A 24,104-nucleotide genomic window follows, 5' to 3' on the forward strand; every position below is an offset into this window, starting at 1 on the left:
ACAAATCATACAAATAGTAATAATGTCTCTAAAAATGCTCAAATTACAGAATAATCAATAGAAACATCACTTACTTTTTTAGGATGAAAGCCTCTCCTGATATCACTTTGGACAATTTAATTCCAGTTGTGCTGATGATCCTCAGAGCTCTGCAAATGGATGCTGACCATATTTACGCAACCGTCCTTGAGAAGTTAAGAGTTGAACCCAGGTTAAAGCAAAAACGTGTAAAGAAACAGAAAGGACAAAAAGATTAGTGAGGACAATAAAAAATGAAAGGATCTTGTAAAGTGTGGTGAGTTATAGCGGGCTCTTTGGCTCCAGTGACAGACACACTGAGCCCAGAGTCCCCTGTGGTCTGGTATGGAGATCTGTCTGCGATACCACTCTTGTATGAGAAACAATCACCAGCACCCCTCATCCCCGTCACTCTCCTCCCTCTCCCTCCCAATCCAAGCTTCATCTGTTACTCCTCCTCTCTCCCCTCATTGCATTTTTTCTTACCTGTTTCCCTCAGGACTTTTCACTCTGTGGATGTAAATCTGTGAATGCAGCACAAAGTAAAATCATTCCTCCAACATGAAAGCAAGATATGATGAGATTTCTTGCCAATGGGATGTATTTGAATGTTCTTTCATCACCTTCAGGAGCACTACATGCAGTAAGTGGTATAACATCACAGATCATTCTTTATAGCAGATTGAAGTTAGGCATGTAAATACCCATGTGATGTGACTGATGTATATTCATACTTGATATAAAGAATTACCCGACAGTGCCTTTGTAATGCTTTCCTTCAGAGTTAGTCTCTTGCTTGATGCAGTTTAATACAACACTTGATAAAGGGCTAAAACAGCTATCTTCCCTAAAGTTGAGATAAACCAGGTCTCTTAATGTTCAGCTAATTCTTTTGAAAATCTAAACAAATAAGAAATATTATGAATTTTATCAATGATTTGACAGTTTCTAGATTTTGGCACAAATATACTATATCAAAAAATGTATTAAAAGCTATTAATTCACACGCTTGTGTTCTTGTTTTCAATACATATGTTGTCATAATTATAGATTTAAAGCTGGGGTTGGTAGTCTCGGAAAACTAGCATGAATTTGAATGTAGCAGTTCCTCAGGACTCCGTCTAACCCCTCCCCTCCTCCCTCGGAGCTCCTCCAAAAGACCCCCCCCCCCCCCCCCCCGCTCACATGCACGAGCGCAGCTGACTTGCGACCATATGATGGTGACTGATTCAAAACCGGTCCTCACCAAAACATTCTCATAGTGAAAGTTAAAAACACAAACAAACATGGCTGCTGTTAGTACTCACAACTGTCATGCTAGCATTATCCAGTTGTACCGGTGACACGATATCAGGAGAAAAGTTATAACACATATAACACTGTAACAGCTCTACTGTTTGTTAAACGTGTTCAGTGTAGATGTTCTTAATTCCTACAGTGTTGACAGTTCTTGAAGGCATCAGGAGAGGTGTAGAGTGTGTGAGCGGGAGAGAGGAGAGACAAGAGGAGAAGTTCTTCATTCATTCAAACATTGATTGTTGCTTTGTTGGTTGGCGTGATCACGGCTGACAGTGACCGATTATTAAAACTCAACGTGTTCACGAATCGGCTCGTCATCCCTACAGCGTCCGGATGGACGCTACAGTACATCTATATTTTCTGTAGGACTTAGTAAATGTCATTCATTCTTCTGCTTGTCAGAGCCCCGGTGGTGAGAGCTTTTTAGACTCTGATCCGGACTACAGTCCTGAGCAAAGCACCTCATCTGGTCAGAGGGGACAGGCCCGAGGTCGAGCGAGAGGGGCAGTAAATAGAGACAGGGGAAGCAGAGGCAGGGGACGGGGACTCGGGAAATGTACGCCCAGGAGGCAGGCAGAACGACAGGATGGGATTTCAATGGTTCAAAATTTTGGCACCCAAAAAACTGTGATTGGTTGGTGTTTTCCCAGGTTTACTCCGGCTGTAGGTAGTGTCTTTTTTTACTCTTTTTTAAGAACACATTATGTATTGATTGCCATCAGGACATAAAGATCATTTTAACCAGTATAACACAAAGTGTATCTAAATCTGATTACCAACCCCAGCTTTAAGTAGAGGTCTTTATTCTGCACACTCTCAGTCTGCAGTTAATCATTCGGGCAGGACAAATGTGTAATAGAGGAATCATCTGTGACTGAGCTACAATGTTAATGGTTGCCACTGAATTGGTGCAAACTTCTTAACTTAGAGTCAAACAGACGAGCTTTTTTTTTTTCCAACAGTAATATTATCACTTGTAAGTGAAAAGTGGCAAATAGTAGATCAATCTCTTCCCCAGAATTGCCAATTAAACAAGGTAGATCGAAGATACCTTTTGATCCTAGGAGCTGAGTTCCTAGTGGCACTAATACCCTGTAGGATCTTCACTAAAAGTAATAAGGTAACTCAGCCTGGACTTGGCTGAATAATAAAGAAACCAACCACTGGCAATGTGGCAATGCACAGGTGGATGACAGCAATCCTTTGGTTGGGCTTTGACTTATAGGGTCCTGGCTGGTTAAAGGCAGGTAACTCGGTGTGCTGATCCCTGGCATCCACAGTGGTTCCTAGAACAAGGATGTCCCCTCTCTATTGGAAAGGAAACACTAAGTTGATTAAGTTTAGCTTACATCCACACACAGCACTGGCTCTGAAACAAAACTCCTGAAGAAGGGCTGGATGTTGTCCTTTCTGGAGATGCCAGAGGGGCAAAAGGCGCTGGTAGGGCGTTGGGATCCTCAGGATCCCCCAGTTGAGTGCAGATGTATTACAGTTCTTCCCTGAGGATTGCCTTTAATTCTTGGAATCTCGATCTGATGGCGAGGCTACCACAAAGGTAACATAGATGGTAACGTATGGCTGTGGTACCTGTCTGCAAGATCTTGTGCACCCTGGGAAAAGTTAGATTCATGGAACCGTACAGCCAAGTCCAGAGCCTCTGTTGTTGTAGGAGTTAATGCCTGAAGGAAATAGTTGTCATAGGTGTCTCTCTTGGCAGAAACCGATGAATCGTTGGTGAACAGTGGCAGCAAAGAAAGCTTGTGGGCAAGGCACCCTTTTGGTGATATTGGCCTGGTGGTCTTGAAAGGCGGCAGACATGATGTGGATGGGCAGGGCGGCTGTGGCTCATGTGGTCACGGAAGAAAATATCTAGATGTGGAGGGGTTTGGGGAGGGTATGGAAAGGTTGTTCTGGCAAACCGTTTCACAACATAGGAGGAGGAAGCAGGACCAGGCCAGAGTAATCTTCAGCAGGGGAGGAAGAAGATTTGGAAGCACAGCAGACAAAGCTTTCCATTTACCAGTCGATTAACCTCCAAGCCCACATCTATTTTCATGAGCTGTAAGTGAGGAGAGACTGAGATCATTAAAACAAGCTGCCAAAATTAGATTTTGCTTAACGATAGAGTAAAGAGCTTCGCATTAAGAGGAGCCAGTGGAGGTGATTTGAACATCTTATAAGAATACCTTGGAAGCCTCTTTTTGGAGGTTTTCTGGGTATATCAGAGTGGAAACAGCCCTGAGGGTGGACCTAAGCCTTGCTGGAGGGACTATAAATCTTATCTGACCTGGGAATGTTTTTTCACGATTTACAAATGACGAAATAAGCTCAAAAGAAAATTCTAACACCCTAAAAACTTGCTTTATCTGGGCTTTTTTTGGTACCTTTTGGTTTGATTTGTTTGATGGACAAAATACATTATAAAACCCCTAAAATATTCATTTGATTGGTCCACAGGAGTACATGGAGTCCATGTTTCCCATCCAAGTCCCTCCCACCATAAACATAAAAATAGTTCAGACAATAACACATAGAAATGCCTTGATCAAAATGTTAAAAACTTATTTTGTAGATAAAATGCTATCATGGAACACCATCAGTCACTAAAGGAGAGGAACTTTGATTCCAGAGTTGAAACTTTGTCGTACTTTCTTAAATATTAAGTCTCACCCTGACAATCTCAATTAAAACAGATACCCCTTTTTCTTTTCTGTCTCTTTGCTCCACCCTTCAATAGACCCTAAAAGGCCCACCCAGCCCGTCAATAGGCAAAAATCTCATTACCCATAATGTTGGACAAGTCTGAATACAATCAGCTCCTGCACCAAGACCTCTCCCATTTCCAACGCAACCAAAACAGAACTAGGGCATCAAATAACACAATCAGCCCGCTCCCCACGGACAGATTTATGACCCTTATATTTGGAATGACAGCCTGTTGTTTGCCAGCCCATTGCAGTGATCAATTGGCTGCTAATCCCTAACACCAACATCAACCTTACTGCGGCACACACACTTTTAAAGTGCAATCATCAATCAAGCCTCCGGCCTTATATCAGAAATTGTTGGGTCGATTTAAGCCGTGCTGGATGTATGAGGTTTCCGATGGAGCTCTGTGAACATAATCGAGTGTCTTGTTGTTTTCATAAAGGCAACAGCTGAGACCCGCAGAGAAGAAGGGTGAAGAAGAGGAGGAGGAGGGGAAAGAGCAGAGGACGGGTGAGGTAAAGGAGGAAGCAGAAACGAGAGGGCCGAGGAATGAAATCAGCAAAATGGAAGGAAAAGGCCAGAGGTTGATGAAAATAAGAGTGCTTTAGTGTTAAAAAAAACAATGCCATTTTGGGCTTTTAAGAATCCTTAGTGCTCCTAAAATGGCTAGCTTACTAGAACTAAACTGTCTTCCTTCTGCTGGAGAAGTCTGGCACATTTCACCTCTGGCAGAGATAACTGTCATAACTTCCTGGGGAGCTCCTGGGCCCTCACCACCTCAACAGGGACCTGGCTGCAGGCACAGTGAGGTTCTGTAAGTACATGTGCTGTTGGAAGTTGGACCTCTGTGAGAAGGATCTCAGCTTGCTGAATGAGGCATGAACTGGTTCTAAAACTCAGTTTTTACATCATATATAGAGTCACATGATACACTACACATCCCAGGGTCAGTGGCTTTAACAAGCAGGTACGGCTGAGTATCATCAGCGTAAAATGGAATAAAACACCATGGGTTTGCATTATGTGCCCCAGGGGAAGCATGTAGAAAGAAATAAAATCGGTCCCATAACTGACCCCTGTGGCACACCATATTTAACAGAATAATATAAAGGCAAGTCGTTGTTCATAGCCACACAAAACCTTGTATTAGGTAAAATAAAAAACAATCCAAAGCTGTGCCCGGAAGGATCTTAGTTCTTTATCATCTTCATCTTTCCTAATTTGATTTAAATCATTTATTTTGCTTATTTGTGGTTATTACTTTCTAATATGCTGCTTTGGGGGTGGCTCAGGACATTTGGGCCACATCTGGAATACACAACCCTTGCCGTAACCTAAGCCAGGTCCTGCTTATGGCATTGGGCTCACACCTGGCCCACACAAGACTTGGCTTCAGAAGAGCAAGGCTACATTACTTGCTGTAACCCAAGACAGTCTTACTCAGGACATCTGGACCAAGTGCCAAAATTGAGTCAGATTTCCCCAAATGTGACTCGATCTGGGGAACCATTTCTTCACTTTATACATTATGTATTACATAACAGCTTTTAAGCTTATCACCCTTAGCCTCACGTCAGAGAAAACTGGCAGCTGTGATGATAAGGGGGATTGATTTCTTATAAATTCTGTTATATTCTGTTTACTGTTTAGCTGTATGATTTGAAACTTGTATTTATGAAAACATACTTTGAGAATCCGATTACAGCCACAAGCTTTCCTTTCACCGTCTTGCTTTGTCTGGGTGCTGTCTGCTAACTCCTGCAAGAAGAGAAAAAACACAAAAGAAGAATGAGGACAAATTCTTTGTCTATTGAGTCGTGACCATAACCACTGATTCCAGACAATTAAAACTTTTCCCCCCAGACAGAGACTACCATTTCACCTGCTGAGCAACACAGTGGGCACTCTCATTTAGTAATAAATGATGCATAATAAGTTCTAAAAGAGAGAATGGTTGAAAACATTTCATTAGCAAGGACTCATTTTAAACATTCACTATATTGTCTGTAAAGTTAATACGGAAACTTCTCAAGTATTTTAATCAAGTGACACGAAGAATGAGATGAGTTAAGCCTCAATGCTTGTTAGGTTTTAATTTGAGTTGAATGACTGAAGTTCTCCTCAGGAGATCGCCTGTCATGCTTACAACTAGAGTCTTTACACAGCAGAGCTTTGAAGTGCTAGTGCTAGCATAGCAGCATTTTCACAATAACATGATGTTTAGCAGGTGTAAAGCTAAGGTAATGACAAAGTATTGATTGAGCATTAAAGATTAGCATATTATCAACCTAGCAGAAGCTTACAGAAGGTTAACACTTCAAAATTGAGGCTAACTGCGATGTCTTTTAGTTCAGGTTTAAAGCTTAGTCGCAGTGTTATGAGTACTTTAAGACTTCACAATAATGTCAGGATAAATGAACAAAAGGAGCTAATATTGAAATCCCGTCTTTGTATTAGCTCAAAAAGTATAGCCTACAGTGTAGGTTCCTGGATACCAAGGTTTCATTTTCACATAAAACCTTGAAAATGGAAAATGTAATGAGTTTTCTGCCTTTCTTTTTTCCAGATAACTCCAAAGTTTAGAGTTACTGAACAGTTAATTATCAAAAGCATCAGTAGCAGTAGGTTAATTCATAACAGCACTGGAAACACAGCCACATGCTTATATAGGTAGGGTCATTTTCTGCAGACCAGCTAAATGAAACCATATTAAATCACTCTGAGGGACAGTGGGGGTCGTGAGTCTTTGGCACCTATATTTTGGGGTCACGGGCTGAGAAGTTTGGGAACCCCTGCTGTAATGTATCACTTTGACCATCGACACAGACATCACCCTTTTCTGTATTATTTGATTTGAAGGTATGATGCAAAATGTATAACGAGGTTATGACGGAAAGTAAAGTCAGTTTATACCAATTGAATGGCAGCCCTTTAAATGTGTCCAGATACTCCTTGTGACGCTGGAAGGACACGCACATGATGAAAATTTAACGTGTGTTGAGATAATATTTAACATAACTTTGACATGCTGGTGTAAGTACATATGGTCTCCTTTTTGGTACAAACTAATGAAAATCATCCTTTTTGAGATTTTCCAGTCTTGACAAGTCTGATACAATACTGTGTCTCAACTTCTGACTACTAAAATAAACAGCTTACTCCTTATTGTGCAAAATTTGACAGTTGGGGAAAAAAATACAACCATATCCCATGTGCAAGGAGCTCATAATAATCACCAGTGGATCCTTCAGTCATGTCTTAAAGAAGATAAAAAGCTAAACTTACCACACAGGTGAGACATGATCTATAGACAATGACACGCAATCATTTGAGCAAATGCAGACCCTGTTAAAAACAATCACAGCAAACTCAACTTGCCAATTAAAATGCATGACTAGACTTCTTATTACAAAAGGTATTGATGTTTCTGTCCACTTTAACATTGATGACATGGATTCCTGCTGCCATGGTCTTGTCAATACTAGTTACACTATTAAATCCTTCAGGATAATAATACATATAATGCAATAACACACAATACTTAAAACTGCTCCTGCACTGTGTTGCCTCAAGAGGGAGACATTTATACAAAGTATGTAGGTAAGGGAGAGAATGTGATCTCTGTGAACATGCAGTCATACTTTACCTTTATCCCCATTCCACACACATCCACAATCACCCATGTGACACAGACACAATTGTGTGTTACTTTCTTTTTAATTCAATCCAAGAGTCACATTAACAAGTTATATCATAGCAGTCCTGAACAGACAAATTCAAAGTAGCTTGCAGTAATGACTCTTATCATCAAATGCATTAATAAAATAAACCTGTTGAGTATAGAAAAGACAGGAAGTGAAGCTACAGAGAAAACAGAGTTTAGTTTCCTGGTCCATGTGCAGTAAGCCATCAGAAAGACACTATCGCTCGTCAGAGTACACAAGTCTTTCGTCTTAGGCTCACTGCTAGACAAACTGGTAAGCAGGCAGCAGTAGCATAAATATACAAGTTTATCCCTTGCAGGTTTACATTTTCCCCCAGTGATAGGAAGTAGAAAAATGAGATTCACCTCTATGGAGGTATTTTGGATAAAGGGAAGTGAAACAAGTGTAAAAAGCAAAAAGTTCCAGATTGTTCATACAGGCCCCAATGTGAGATTGTTCTGAATGTAACAATTGAATACATAAAACATACAGATTTAGCTTACTGATGAAAAATAATATCTGACTTTCAAATGAAATTTCTGTTTTAAACAAACAGCATGACTGTTGGCTCGTTAAGTTTCATTCTGGGCCAGGCGTTCATCAAATCTTTGCCTTTGTTTTATTCAAATCAGATACCCCACAAATGTACAAAAAAGGAGTATAGTTTCCCTCATACATAGTGAGTTATATCACCACCTACTATAAGATCACATCACTTAGGAGTACATTTAACACTTGTCCATTCCAGGGTGCAAACACATCATTCAATCTGTATGCTGTTGGCAAGTCTTACAAGTTTATAGTCATTCCAAGGTACAAAATGTTCACAATCCTGAGACAGAGGAGAAAATAGGTCTTCAAAGTTGGTTTGACTTAACCAAACTCTGTCTTCATCTAGAAAAAAGACATTTGGGGCGAGAGATAGCTTTCCTTAAATGTGTGTTCCCTAATTTCCTCTGTACTGCTCTTTTGTAGCAAATATATCATTGGAAAACCTATTCATATGAATAAAAATGAGCTACAACACTGTAGTCTAAAAATTTAAAATGCTTAACAGCAATGTGATATCTCTTTGAAAAATAAAGAAAATAATCTAAAGTGCAAGCACAAATATAATTTAAAAAAGTATTTGGGGAAATACTAAAAGATTGTAGATCAACATTATGTTAGTTTGTGTGTGCGTACAGTCTGGTGTGTTTTTGTGATGCGGCCCGTCATGTGGTGGCAGACTTCACCTCAAGGCCTACATACATAAGCACTTGCACTCTGCATGTGTCAACCTGCATGACTTCAACATAAAACATAAAAAAGTCAATAAAGAGAGGGTCTTAACAGGATAAAAGTGTACATTTGAAAACCAGGATTTCTTCAGAAAATGTCCACTAGAGATCAGCGCTTCGAGTAGCCTCTGATTGTGACAAGATTGTCTATACATTCTCTTTTTTAGCATAAAAATTCTATAGATTCAAGGCTATCGGTTTCCATAAGAAATCTGCATTTTGTTTCTAAGCAGTCAACTCAGCGATAACAGTAATAATATAACAATAAAACTTTACACTTTGTAGGAGGAATACAGCACAAAACAATCGCAGTATTATACAAAGGAAAACAAATGTGGCTCATTTTTCACCATCAATACAATCTGCTGAGGAGAGAAGATCACAGATCTTTGTCATGGCAGTGAAAATAAAAATCATTCATATACGTATATCAAAATTCACTAAATGTCCTGCATTTGGAATATTCAAAATACATATCAGAATTCTTCAAAAGCGTACGTCTTGAGAAGGCTTAAGAGATGTGAAATATTGCTTCACTGAAAGCCAGAACGCAGACACACATACAGTATGAATGGTCATGAATGTGGTGGGAATGTGAGACTCACCAACTCATTGAACTTAGAAATATAAAAAAAATTATATATATATATAAAACTGACAGAGGTGGAGTGTGTGAGAGGGGAAAAAAAACAGCCATGAAAGCACAGATCCCAAGAGCGAACTGGTTACTAACAGAATTGAATGCGTTTCATTTCATCCATTCAGGAGAGGTATTCCCTTTTATAATCAATTATTACATAAAATGACACATATCTGTCATTTGGAAACTTAATCTCAAGTTTATTATTTTGTCTGCTTTTTGAGGCAGAAAGAGGAAAACCAGATCTGCATTGGCAAATGTCTGATAAAATCATCTTGTATGTGACATGATTGGTCAACTCATTGAAACGTTGATTGGAATTTCAGATTAAATTCCTTTGAGCAAAAATGTTACGTTTCTTCCTAGTTTCAACTGAGGTCACTTTGTATTGTCATCAATAATTTAAAGATTACTAAAACTAATGTACAGCTGAGCTTTTTGTCTGTTGGAGATACAATTTCAATTTTTTTTTAAAGGTAATTTCATCACATTATTGGACAACCTTGGCTGTGCCAGTTAAACCACTGTTAGGAAAACTCATGGTGATTTCCAAATGCAGACAAGCCCAAATACTGACACTGGATTTAAAGGTTCACTGTTAATGAATTAAAGCAGCACACAGTTTATTCTGTGTACATCTAAATGGGCTAATGTCTGATGTTTGAAACCTTAAACGCATCCTGGAACGGAAGACGTATAAATAATGCGCTGCAGAAAAGGTAGGAATGATTAAAACTGTATCAGTGTAAGGCAGAAAGGGAAGCAGTGTGACCGTGCCTTTCGATCAAACCAATAAAAGCCTTCCGACCGAGTGTGCTTTCAATGGTCACACATTGTGAACTTCCCCTTGAAGTCATTACACTGATTGGAAACACTAACATGATAGGTGACATTAAATCACCAAATGCATTTTTGGTCCACATTGTGAGATTTCAACAATTAAAAAAGACACTTGATTTCGCTAACCTGAAAGGAATGACAGTGATGCAGTGATGTGGAGGAGGGATGATTGGGGAGAGGAAGTACTGAGGAACAGAGACATGCGCGATACCCAGTGAGCATCAAAAATGATGACATCATACGAGTTTAATTATTCATTTTTGTTACTGAACCCTGAGCTAAATCAAATATATGACTGTTTATATTTATATTTATGTATATATGTATGTATGTAACAGGCTCATTGCAATTATGACCATCACATCACAGAGACCCGGGTTCACCTCAAATGTGGCGTGTAAAAAGTAGCCACAATTGTCACTGGTACCCTTAGGTCTTCCTTCCAACAGGAATAATCCCCAACACTGCTCAAAATAACATGAGCCCATGCATTCTGCACTTTTAGCTAAAAGGCAGCTACCATTAAAGAGAGGAAATAGATAAAAGTTACAAATAAAATAATTAAACACTGAGTTTTACTAAAACGTCACCATCTAGGGCTGTTTTTTCTAGCGTCCCTCATGTTAAAAACATGCACAGTCAGCACTATGTTGGGGGGGAAATATAGTAGAAATGTTTGCCCCAGGAAATGTTGTAAGTGCTTGCCCTTCAAGTATTCAAGCTTTGTATCTGAAACAGCCACTGTTTGGCATTTTGATGATCTTTGCTATTTAAAGAAAAAAAACAGATCTTTTACTAAAATAAGCTGTGACCAGGCTGAAAATAACTTCAGTAATTTCATGGAAACAATATGAATAAAAAAGGGTCAGGTAAACGTCTTCATGTTTGTAGTTACAGAAATGTAGTCCCTTACTGTTTCAACCATTTACTTAATGACAAGTAACTACCTACCCACTCAGCACCCTCTCACCAGGAGAGGTGTTAGTTTCTGCCTCTACACTTTTTACTCCCTCTCAGTTGTGTTTCTTGTGAAGTCCATCTTTTGTGCGGTGATCGTTGGGACTGAAATCGGGGCAGATACCGTTCGCTATTTTGGTGCTGGCAGTGCCTTGCAGGTTCACGGGAGACAGGCTTGGCTTTGTGTGATGGTCGCGGCAGGGTCCACTGTGGAGGCCTGCATTTTCTGTATACAGGTAGTCCTCAGAGAAGTCTGGGTGCTGCTCCACAAAACTCCTGAACTTATCTGTAGAGAGACCACAAGAGGGCACCAGAGACAAAGGCAACATGAGTTAAGGCTTTGAAAGACAAGGGCTGCACTGGAAACTGAAGTTGCCTTGTTTTTCCATCTAATGTTTCACACGTGAGAATGAAAAGAAACAAAACTATTTCTTCAAATGTTCAACTAGTAAGGGTTTATTTTATCCAGCATCTTACCAAAGGTGATCTTCCCTGTGTCTTCTGCATCGATGGCAGTAAACAGACGTGACACACTGAGGCGTGTAACACCTAAAGCTGTCTTCAGGATAACTGCCAACTCTAACTCTGTGATGGCACCATCCTCCTCTGCCTCAAACATCTGGAGAAGGAACAAGAGGAAGAAATGCAGATGGTCATCTCTTTGAGTTTGCCTTTAGGGATGCTGCTCTGACTGGGCCGTCAGATGAGGAGCCAGTTAACCTGAACTTCACATTGGTGTTTTTCCAAATGAACTGACAATGATATAAACAATAATATACACTCACTGGAGTCTAAAAGTCAGTTTTAGGAATTATGATTTAACTAATTAAATCTGATGATATGAAGAGAGGATCTGAGCATGGCCATGTGGAATCATCTTTAAATGATACTAATATTTGCAGCTGCATAACATGAGTCAACCTGTATTAAGTGGTATTACGACATAGCAAACATTTCTATTCTGCATGGTGATAAGCATCAAGCCTGACAGGACGCACCTTGAAGGCCAGTTTCATGGTTTCCAGAGTTTTGGCAGGTCTGCATACGACAGATAAGGCTATTACATATTCTCTGATATCCATGCAGTTATCTTCATGCTGGAAAAGAACACAGAAAACAACATGTTAGGAGAGCTACAGACAAAAGATGTGTCACTGCTTATTTAGATATCTTAAAGGAGAAGTTGTGGGTGATTTTTGTCAAGGGCATGGATACTGATGTATTAAAACCTTAATTGCCCCCTTTGGTGCCACACTGAAATAGTTATCCTGAAGTAGAAACATGGTTCTATGATAAGTTTCATAAAAGCATCCAGTATTTAACTCTGCTTTTATAAAAACAACTTGAACACTGGAATCACTGTTAACTACTGGCATTTCATTTCTTGAAAACTGCCCTCAGTCTTTACCTCGTCAAAAAGAGCAAACAAGTCTCGCAGCATGTCTGAAACTGGCAGGTCGAGGAACTGGGCAAAGTCATCCAAGCCCAGCTTCTGTCCTTCTAACTTCCTGGCTCTGTTCCCGTACTCCTGCAGGACTTTTTCAGTGTTCTTGGGTTTCAGCCTGGGATAGCAGAGCAAAAGACTTTGTTAGTAAATAACTTGGCCAAAGTGTCAAGCAGGAAATGTAGAAAAAGCCACAGACAAAGAGAAAAATGAATACAAGAGAACAAAGAATTATGCTCACTCAGGCAGAGACAGTTTTTTTTGTGTTAAAGGTCCCATATACTTAAAAACATGTTCCTTTCCTATACAGTTTATAAACATCATCCTACAGCTTTGAGAATGGGGAAGCAAAAACAGCCTCTGCTTTGCTTCTGTAGCCAACTTTACTGAAGACACATCACTTCTACGAGGTGAGTGATGAGCAGAGGGATACACTGTTGTGGTTTTGCTTCATGTTGCAAAGTCAAGGTTAGAGCAACACAGACTGACTGCTCTGTTGTTGGTTGCAAAAATCAACACAAGTGTATATTCTCTCCGAGCACGAGAGGATCAAAGAAAACAGTGGCTTCGTTTTCTTCTAAATCCACATGCCCGCTACACTTGGTGCTAATTTGTCTGTGTATGCTAACCACTTCCCCTCAATCAAGCACAAATAAAGGTCAGTGGGCAGAGTTTTCAACAAACTTTTCTGCTCTGCATAGGTCCCTGCAACAGTCTGCATCCTTCCCTCTAGACAGCGAATCAGAGCAAAGCCTCATGATCATAGCACCCCGCCCACATAGATCAGTGCATGGATAATGAGGTTAGAAACTGAGAAGCTGTAGATCCTCCACAGAGGCTGAATTCATGGTTCTTGCAACAGAGTTAAAAACCTTGCTTTAAAGACAACTGTGACATTTTGTGAACTGCTAAAAATACCAGAACACGGACATTTGACTTTTTAATAGGGATTCACCAAATATTTGGCCGAAACAGAATGTTGTGATGATGCAAGCAAAAACCGCGGCCAGTACGTACTTGTCTGGATCATAAGGGCCAACATGTCTGCTTGTTATTCCTTTAATTGCAGCACTAAAGCGTCTTCTAAGCAAAGAGGTTGAGACGGACCACATAGTGAAAACATGAAAAGTACACTCTTAGAGTCTGTCAGCACACGTTTCACTGAGATCTATTCGGATCCTCTGCACTTCATCGCGACAGTACTTGATCTGCGTTATAAAGATCATTACTGGGGACAGTTGTAACATTTTTGAAATTTCTGTCTATAACTTTGAGCTCTTTTAACCCAGTGTGTTCAAACTGCTATCAAGTGTCTGCTAATAAATGGCCTAGAAAATGCCTGTGCAACACAAACAGAAAAAGCATAGCTTAATCTCAAATCCAAGGAGTAAAATGTTACAACTGTCCCTAGTCTCCCTACTAATAATTGGCATAATAATTTATTTCGGTGTTTCGGTTTTCGGCCTTAATTTCCAAATTTTTCGGTTTTGGCCAAGAATTTATATTTCGGTGCATCCCTACTTTTTAAGAATTAGGATGGAGTCCAACAGTATCAACTCATCTGACAACTCAAAGCTGTTGTTCACAGGCAACATGATACAGAACTATAATTAGCATTTTCTTATCCATTTCACATTTTCCCCTTTCCCACCCACTGGCTGTTGTCCCTAACATCCCCAACCATTGGATTATGGAGGGAGCAGCTAGTCCTGCATCTCTTCCAATACACACGGTGCTGCCAGACTCTCCTTTTCACCTGCCAGAGAGGGGTTTCACCGAAAAACTGTACCATGTGTGTAGATCACACTATCCTCCCCCACAGATTCCCTCCTCTGCAGGCACCTGACCAACCAGTGGGAGTCACTGACACAGTGACAAGGACACAAGCTCCAACTGCCTCCCCACCTGTGCACACGACCAGTTGCGTTTGCTGGAATGCACACTGAGGGTCCCACAGCCAGACATTGAATCCGGGTCCCTGCGGTGCTTTCTAAGCATTTTGCCGCCTGTCTTGCCCTTCAAGGCCCCTCTTTTTCCTCGCTTCTCTTCAATGGTAGCAGTGCACTGGAAGGTTTAAGTGACTCACCCCAGTCTCCTGACGAGCTTGGCATACTCCAGTAGACAGGTGTCGACTGGCAGTCTGAGCTGGCCTTCTGCCATAGCCAGCTGGCAGTCTTCAAATGAATAGTCTGTGATGGGTATCCCCAGGGCTCTGAACATAGAACAGAGGAGACAATGACGAGAGATCAGTATGTGCAAATCGATACCTGCCTACGGCTTATAAAGGACAGTGCAGTTGTGGATATGGCTACTTGGATAAAGACGTGTTTTCTTGTTTGTCTGCAGAGGTTTTCCAACTACACCTCCAGTGGTGAAGTGCAGAGTGTGGGAGTGTCTGGGCAAACAGATGGTAAGTATGGTCTGTTTAACCTGAGCACTTATTACAAGACTTCAAAAGGGGAACAAAGTTGGAAGAGACAGACTTTGAGTAACGGTTCAGGTGTCTATTCAAAGCAGGGTGACACTAGTGATCTTGCACAGGATGATTACTCATTGAAAGGACACCGAAAGAGAAGCATCGATACAAGTTTAATCTGAAAACTGGTGCCACTAAAAGGCAATGAGTATAAAAGAAGTATTGAATTACTACTGTCTGGTATGAAATGTTTTACAGCAGACTGACAAAACTATAGTGTGTAGCTTTTGTTTTATATCCATGAATAAAAACATAAATAATGTATCATGCAACACAGGAACAATATATTTGAACGTACTTTGCCATGACACGCCTCACATTGATGGCAAAGAGAGCTGGGTTCTTTTTCTCCTCCTCTGAGGGTGTGTAGATTGGGAGGAACTGCAGAGAGCCAAAGATGATTTGTTAGCCGAATCTCAGACATCACATTTCTTTCTTTTTTTTTGTACGACCACTTATTATACAGAAAAACTAATATACTTGGGACAACTTTCCTTTCTCTTGCATACAATCAGCTTAGGTTTAATTTTTAAAAACACAAAACGGAGAACATTATAAGTCTGTATAATTCAAATACACTCTGCCTGAGGGGCAAACTTCTTCAAAAAATACAACTAACAAGAGCATCTTTTCAAATAGCATATATTTAATCAGTTTTACTTCATGACAGTGATCCTAATGATCAAAGAGGGCATGATCCAGAGTCTTGTGAAAACATGCAGAATGGAGAGATCAGGGGGAGGACCAGAGTCTTGTGAAAACATGCAGAATGGAGAGATCAGGGGGAGGATCATAGGGTAACTAACGACACCTGATACACTGCCCACAGTCATATCACAATAAAGGGATTCTGTTATGTACAAGAAGAATACAAAATGCCTCTAAAAGGGGAAGGATTAATGTTAATGGCACTACCATGAGACCACCACGAGGAGTCATGAAGTAGAGTCAAATAGAAAGGGAACAGTATTTGGAGCACTCTTACTCTTAAATTAAATCTTATTATTTGGTGTCGGTGATATAATTTAAGTATCCCCTAAGTCATATGAATGTTATACTGCTGTGTTGATGTTTTGTCCCCCCCTTGGATGGATGATGTTTTCCTTACCTCGATCACAAACTCATTGTGCAACTGGCAGAGTGTCAGCCACAAGATTTCAAACCTGGAAAAAACAAACAATATTAAAAAAAAAGTTTGATTGGGTTCTGTCTCAACAGGTTAAGTCCTTTGACACTAATTCAGAGAATCACGATCATCAGCAAGTACAGCTTTAGACTCCGGGTATATGTTTAAGATTCAGCCAAATAACATGTAGTTCTGTTAAGTTGTAGTTGGATGACAGAGAGAAATCCTGATGATGAAGCTGAATCTAAACAGGACAGAGTATTCTGAGGACACCACAGAGACAGATAACAAGGGCAGCCTTTCTCCTGGAGCCATTACTAATCTGCTTCCAGTCTATTTGAGATCTCATTGTTGAGATTCTGGTACAGGCTAAAACGTTCATTTCCAAAACATGAGCCTCAGTTTTAAGCTGTAAAATGTAATCAATGACATGTTTTCAGAATTCCAGATATACAGAGTGATTCAGGAATCATCACGTCATTTAGTAAGTAATGCAAGTCAATGAAGGGAACCTCAATGTTTAAGGATTGGACAGTTTATCACAATTACTTATACTAATTACATTGTTCACAAACATTTTGACATAGTTGTTATATTATTTCTCCTGACAAACTGAAAAAAACAACAAACAAAAACAGATGTGCACTTACGCTCCAGGCCCTTGCCATGTCCACGTTATTGAGTCCTGTAAAAGTACATGAAGCAAAAGTGTTAGACAGACAGTTGGGTCATCTTATTTCTGTTTCACCATTTCATTTTCAGTAGCAAGGTTGCTCTCTCGACTTTAACATTCAGTAGCTCTAAACAGCATTGGCTCAGATACTAACAGGGTTCCCATTCTTTTCCAGAGATCATTTTCCAGGACATTTTCATTGATGATCAAGCTGGTATGACAGTCTGAATTTAGATCCTAATTTAGTTCCTAAATAGTCTAATATGTTCCTCTCAGTGGAAGTCTACATTGAAAGACATGTAGTCTATGGCTATCAATGAAATCATCTCTTACATACTTAAAAAATTATTGCAAATTGATAATAGAATTATGTAACCACAGATGTACAGCCCTTCCCTTTATTAGTGCAACCAAGTAACAATGATGGGCAACATCTCAGCTTTCTCTTTTCTCAAAAAATATAAAATGAGCTAAGAAAAAAACAAAAGAGCCTGCAAAGGAATCAATAATGATCAGAAGATCAGTGCATTAATGACCTAAACAGAACTGAATGACAAAAATGGCTCTACAACGTGGAGTTTCTGTGCAGCTGTGTCGCTCTTTTTGTTCCGTTTGTTTTCACTATCGGGAGTTTGCACTCCTACTAGCTAGAGCAGGGGTTCTGAAACTTTTTGGAGCCAGGGACCCCTTACAGGTGAGAAAATTGTCCATGGCCCCCTCATAATTGTAACACAGATTAAGCACATTAGTGATGTGTCATGATCAAAAGCTGCGGCTCTGAGAGCCGACGCTTTATAGTGAATCAGAAGAGCCGGCTCGCATCAAGAGAGAGCCAGCTCCCAGTTTTTTCCTTTCGCTGCTTAGCTCTCACAGTGCTCAGCCCCAGCCTGCTCACAGCAGAACTTTGTTTTGATTGGTCAGCATGGCGGCCATGCGGCCAATCACATGTGAGGATATAGGATACAGGTGATGGAGGGGAGGCTGTGTATCCTGGCTCCATCTGTTCCTTCAGAGAGAGTCTTCTTGAAGACCGGGCAAATACTCACTGAGAGGAGAAATCGGATCAGCCAATCCAAGCTGAGGCATCTGATTTTTCTCAATGCCAACCTGAGGACATTAATAATGTTTGCATGAGTTTGGTTCTGGTTCTGTTTGCTCGAGTTTGGTTCTGTTTCTGTTTACCTGAGTTGGTCCTGGTTCTGTTTGCTTGAGTTTGGTTCTGGTTCTGTTTGCTTGAGTTTGGTTCTGGTTCTGGTTGCTTGAGTTCAGTTCTGGTTCGTTTCGGTTCTGTTCTGGTTCTGTTACAATTCTGGTTCGGTTCTGGTACGGTTCAGGTATGAATCTGGTTCGGTTCCGGTTTGGTTCTGTTTCTGGTTTGGTTCTGGTAAAGTTCTGGTAAAGTTCTGGTTGGGTTCTGCTTCGGGTCTGGTTCGGGTCTGGAACGGGTCTGGTACGTTTCTGGTTTGGTTCTGGTTCTGTTCAGGTATGGTTCTGGTTCGGTTCGGTTCCATTTCTGGTTTTGGTACAGTCCTGGTTTGGTTCTGTTTTGGTTCTGGTTCGGTTCTGGTTTCGGTTTGCTTGGTTTTTTTCTGCTTCTGTTTGCTTGAGTTTGGTTCTGTTTCTGTTTACTTGAGTTGGTCCTGGTTCTGTTTGCTTGAGTTTGGTTCTGGTTCTGGTTGCTTGAGTTCAGTTCTGGTTCTGTTTGCTTGAGTTCGGTTCTGGTTCTGGTTCGTTTCGGTTCTGGTTCTGTTACAATTCTGGTTCGGTTCTGGTAGGGTTCAGGTATGAATCTGGTTCGGTTCCGGTTCGGTTCCGGTTCTGTTCTGGTTCGGTTCTGTTTCTGTTCTGTTTCTGGTTTGGTTCTGGTTTGGTTCTGGTTTGGTTCTGGTAAAGTTCTGGTTTGGTTCTGCTTCGGGTCTAGTTCGGGTCTAGTTCGGGTCTGGAACGGGTCTGGTACGTTTCTGTTCTGGTTTTGTTCTGGTTCTGTTCAGGTATGGTTCTGGTTCGGTTCGGTTCCGGTTCTGGTTGCTTGAGTTCAGTTCTGGTTCTGTTTGCTTGAGTTCAGTTCTGGTTCTGGTTCGTTTCGGTTCTGGTTCTGTTACAATTCTGGTTCGGTTCTGGTAGGGTTCAGGTATGAATCTGGTTCGGTTCCGGTTCGGTTCTGTTCTGGTTCGGTTCTGTTTCTGTTCTGTTTCTGTTCTGTTTCTGGTTTGGTTCTGGTTTGGTTCTGGTAAAGTTCTGGTTTGGTTCTGCTTCGGGTCTGGTTCGGGTCTGGAACGGGTCTGGTACGTTTCTGTTCTGGTTTTGTTCTGGTTCTGTTCAGGTATGGTTCTGGTTCGGTTCGGTTCCGGTTCTGGTTGCTTGAGTTCAGTTCTGGTTCTGTTTGCTTGAGTTCGGTTCTGGTTCTGGTTCGTTTCGGTTCTGGTTCTGTTACAATTCTGGTTCGGTTCTGGTAGGGTTCAGGTATGAATCTGGTTTGGTTCCGGTTCGGTTCCGGTTCTGTTCTGTTTCTGGTTTGGTTCTGGTTAAGTTCTGGTTTGGTTCTGGTTCGGGTCTGGAATGGGTCTGGAACGGGTCTGGTTATTTTCTGTTCTGGTTTTGTTCAGGTATGGTTCGGTTCGGTTCGGTTCCGTTTCTGGTTCGGTTCTGGTTCTGGTTCTGGTTTGGTTCTGGTTCGGTTCTGGTTTTGGTTTGCTTAGTTTTTTTCTGCTTCTGTTTGCTTGAGTTTGGTTCTGGTTCGGTTTGCATGAGTTTGGTTCTGGTTCTGTTTACTTGAGTTGTTCCTGGTTCTGTTTGCTTGAGTTTGGTTCTGGTTCTGTTTGCTTGAGTTTTGGTTCTAACCCTAACCCTAATCATAACCGTAACCCTAATCACATCCTAACCCTGACCCTAACCCTAATCACAACCCTAACCCTAATCACAACCCTAACCCTTATCACAACCCTAACCCTAACCCCAACCCTAATCACAATCCTAACCCTAACCCTAATCATATCCCTTACCCTAACCCTAATCATAACCCTAACCCTAATCACAACCCTAACCACAACCCTAACCCTAATCACAACCCTAACCCTAATCATAACCCTAACCCTAATCACAACCCTAACCCTAATCACAACCCAAACCCTAATCACAACCCTAACCCTAATCACAACCCTAACCCTAATCATATCCCTTACCCTAACCCTATCACAACCCTAACCCTAATCATAACCCTAACCCTAATCACAACCCTAACCCTAATCACAACCCTAACCCTAATCCCAACCCTAACCCTAATCATAACCCTAACCCTATCACAACCCTAACCCTAATCACAACCCTAACCCTAATCACAACCCTAACCCTAATCACAACCCTAACCCTAATCATATCCCTTACCCTAACCCTATCACAACCCTAACCCTAATCATATCCCTTACCCTAACCCTATCACAACCCTAACCCTAATCATATCCCTTACCCTAACCCTATCACAACCCTAACCCTAATCATAACCCTAACCCTAATCCCAACCCTAACCCTAATCACAACCCTAACCCTAATCCCAACCCTAACCCTAATCATAACCCTAACCCTAATCACAACCCTAACCCTAGTCACAACCCTAATCCCAACCCTAATCACAACCCTAACCCTAACCCCAACCCCAAACACAATCCTAACCCTAACCACAACCCCAACCCTAATCACAATCCTAACCCTAACCATAACCCTGACCCTATCACAACCCTTACCCTAATCATAACCCTAACCCTAATCGCAACCCTAACTCTAATCACAACCCTAACCCTAATCCCAACCCTAATCACAACCCTAACCCTAACCCCAACCCTAATCACAATCCTAACCCTAATCACAACCCTAACCCTTACCCTAATCACAACCCTAACCCTAATCACAACCCTAACCCTTACCCTAACCCTAATCACAACCCTAACCCTAATCACAACCCTAACCCTAATCACAACCCTAACCCTAATCATAACCCTAACCCTAATCACAACCCTAACCCTAATCACAACCCTTACCCTAACCCTAATCCAAACCCTAACCCCAACCCTAATCACAATCCTAACCCTAAACCTAATCATATCCCTTAGCCTAACCCTAATCATAACCCTAACCCTATCACAACCCTAACCCTAATCATAACCCTAACCCTATCACAACCCTAACCCTAATCATAACCCTAACCCTAATCACAACCCTAACCCTAATCACAACCCTAACCCTAATCACAACCCTAATCACAACCCTAACCCTAACCCCAACCCTAATCACAATCCTAACCCTAATCATATCCCTTACCCTAACCTTTACCCTAATCACAGCCCTAACCCTAAATCACAACCCTTACCCTAATCATATCCCTTACCCTAACCCTAATCACAACCCTAACCCTATCACAACCCTAACCCTAACCCTAATCACAACTCTAACCCTAATCACAATCCTATCCCTAACCCTAACCCTAATCCCAACCCTAATCACAACCCTGACCCTAACCCTAATCACAACCCTAATCCCAACCCTAATCACAACCCTGACCCTAACCCTAATCACAACCCTAACCCTAATCATAATCCTAACCCTAGGATCAGGGTGAGAATGGTTTTGTAAAAGAATAAATACGCAAAATTGGTCAATTATAAATCTTCTCATAAAAACACTGTACGTAAAAGGGGTTTTCAACACAAACCATTAGTTTTTGCAAAGTTAAGGAAAAATATACGGCTACAAAAGATCCAAAATTAAGAGCCGTTCGGGAGTCGAAAGAGCCGGCTCTTCTTTGGGAGCCGAGTCAAAAGAGCCGGCTCTCTGAAGAGAGACGAACTTCCCATCACTAAAGCACACGCTTACTACCATTTGCACTCTTAGTTGCCCTTGGAACTATTTGTATAGTTAAACTTATCAATGTAAATACTTCAGACCTGTACCATAGTGATAAACAGATAACACTTCAATTTGAATCAAGTAAATACCACTTGTATACTTTAAAACAGAGGGTCATTTCATTCCTTGTGGACTCAACATGACAGCATTTATACTTTTCAAGGAATTGATCTTAAACAGCAGCAAGACTCACATATCCCATCGAGCCACCAAATGGTATCATAACAATGGTGTATATGCTGTTTTGTAATGACACAGCACAATTTTATAATTTATTAGAAATTTGTTCAAATTATTTCACGGACCCCCACGCTATGGTTCGCGGACCCCACTGTGAGAACAACTAAGCTAGAGTACGGTAATTGAGCTCTCAGCCTGCAGAGAAAGTTGTGAGGCACAGACCCCCAAACTCTCTGCCCGACTCCACTGGTCACACTATAACTTAAATATAAGACTCTTTGAATCCAAAGGCACTCTACAAAGTTAATGTACCATAAAACTAGACAATATACCCCTGTTTTCTTTGAATGCATGATTATGAAGTGAAGGAGAAAAGATGTGAAAAAAGTTGCACAGTGTCGCTGTCTTTTCCAGCACAGCATGCACTCAACTTTCAATGAATGGGGATGTGTTTTGTTAATCGGGTCAGGTCAAACGCAGCCATGTTGGAATAATTTTCTAGGACTATATGTGATTTTCCAGGACATTTTACTTTTTCTCCCATTTTCCAGGTGTTTTCCAGTACTGGAAAACTGGTCAACTGTTTTCCAGGTTTTCCAGGATGCGTGGGAACCCTGACTAATCTTCGATAACTGATCATTCCTAGTTTTGCACCGTACTCAAGATTAGGCATTAAGGCTTGCAGCTCAGACCTGGTTCAGTTGTGAGATTTCATATGAGGACTTGTATTTAACAGGTTAAAATCAACCTTTTCAATTTTAATAGAAAACTGTTAAAGGAACATTTCCTGGATCAGATACCAGCAATGAAAGTGAACACTGTCAATAATAAAGCAAATCTTAACACAAGAGTCATTCACTTAGGTAAAACACTGTATGTTATTAACAAACCTCAAATATTGCAACACCTTAACGATAGAAACCAGCACAGGTTTACTAAAAAAACTCAAATGATCTGGGTTTTTTTTGTTTGTTTTTTACAGTGTCCTCGGTTAACATTGGTTTGCCACAGAACAACAAGCCTGAGCAGAGCCTTGGACTTGCCTTCTGAATCATACCACCATTACCCAGATTCCCAGTCAGGCCATCACAAAGTTTCTCTGCACACTTCACTGGATTCTTCTCATAGCTGCTCTAAAACTACTTCAGTGGTCAGCACAAACTGTCTGAATCTTTCAACAGGTCATACTGTCTCAATTAAAGCTTGACGTTTAAATAATTATGGCAATGGGTTGTTATGAGGCACAATAGGAGGCAAATGTGATTCATAAATTACATAACAAATGCAAATTATAGATTCATAAATAATGCACTCACTCATGCATTTGTTTCTACAGGAGTCCCTTGTGCTCACAGCAATATTACTGTTCTCATGTGGTTACCAAAGCTTTTAAGCAGACTACAGGCACAAATAATATCTGTGGAGTGCTGAAGATCCATACAGCAATTTATAGAGGGATTTACATAATGCACTATTTTCAATTTAAACCTCATATCCATCATATTTATACCTCACATCTCAGACAGCATTCAAGGTTTTCCTGTTTGTTGCACAAGAACTTAAGTCATTGTCATGTGAGGCGCAATAATATGACTCCCTTCAGGCGAGAGACTAAATATGTGTGACGTTATCCCAATATTTAAACAGTATCTTGTCCCCTAAAACTATCAGGGTAGTCAACTATTCACTCGCCTATTCAGCTATTGTTGCAGTAGCTTACAACACTGAATAAACAAGTCCTGGATGGAGCATTACCTTCTTCCCCATACCTTAAAAAATGACACAATGTGACCACGAGTACAGACTGAAGGCAGATTACACAGTACCGTCTGGGATTCTGCTGAGCATGTCAAATGTTT

The 24,104-nt window shown here is 40.8% G+C and overlaps 1 protein-coding gene across 2 annotated transcripts in view; it reads right to left on the minus strand.

Annotated features, from left to right (window-relative positions):
- Positions 1-7,724: 7,724 nt before the first annotated feature.
- Positions 7,725-24,104, minus strand: part of LOC117822598 (lysophosphatidylcholine acyltransferase 1) — a 40,128-nt gene continuing 23,748 nt past the window's right edge. For both annotated transcript variants that reach the window (XM_034697421.1, XM_034697422.1), the window contains 8 exons: positions 17,144-17,178; positions 16,476-16,530; positions 15,666-15,748; positions 14,978-15,103; positions 12,856-13,009; positions 12,446-12,544; positions 11,925-12,066; positions 7,725-11,733 (listed from right to left, as the gene is read on the minus strand). In XM_034697421.1, coding sequence (XP_034553312.1) covers positions 11,504-11,733; positions 11,925-12,066; positions 12,446-12,544; positions 12,856-13,009; positions 14,978-15,103; positions 15,666-15,748; positions 16,476-16,530; positions 17,144-17,178 — 924 coding nt within the window. In that variant the 3' untranslated portion in view covers positions 7,725-11,503. The remainder of the gene's footprint in view (positions 11,734-11,924; positions 12,067-12,445; positions 12,545-12,855; positions 13,010-14,977; positions 15,104-15,665; positions 15,749-16,475; positions 16,531-17,143; positions 17,179-24,104) is intronic.

This window comes from Notolabrus celidotus, chromosome 12 (genome assembly GCF_009762535.1).
Source record: "Notolabrus celidotus isolate fNotCel1 chromosome 12, fNotCel1.pri, whole genome shotgun sequence".
NCBI classification, from domain to species: Eukaryota; Metazoa; Chordata; class Actinopteri; order Labriformes; family Labridae; genus Notolabrus; species Notolabrus celidotus.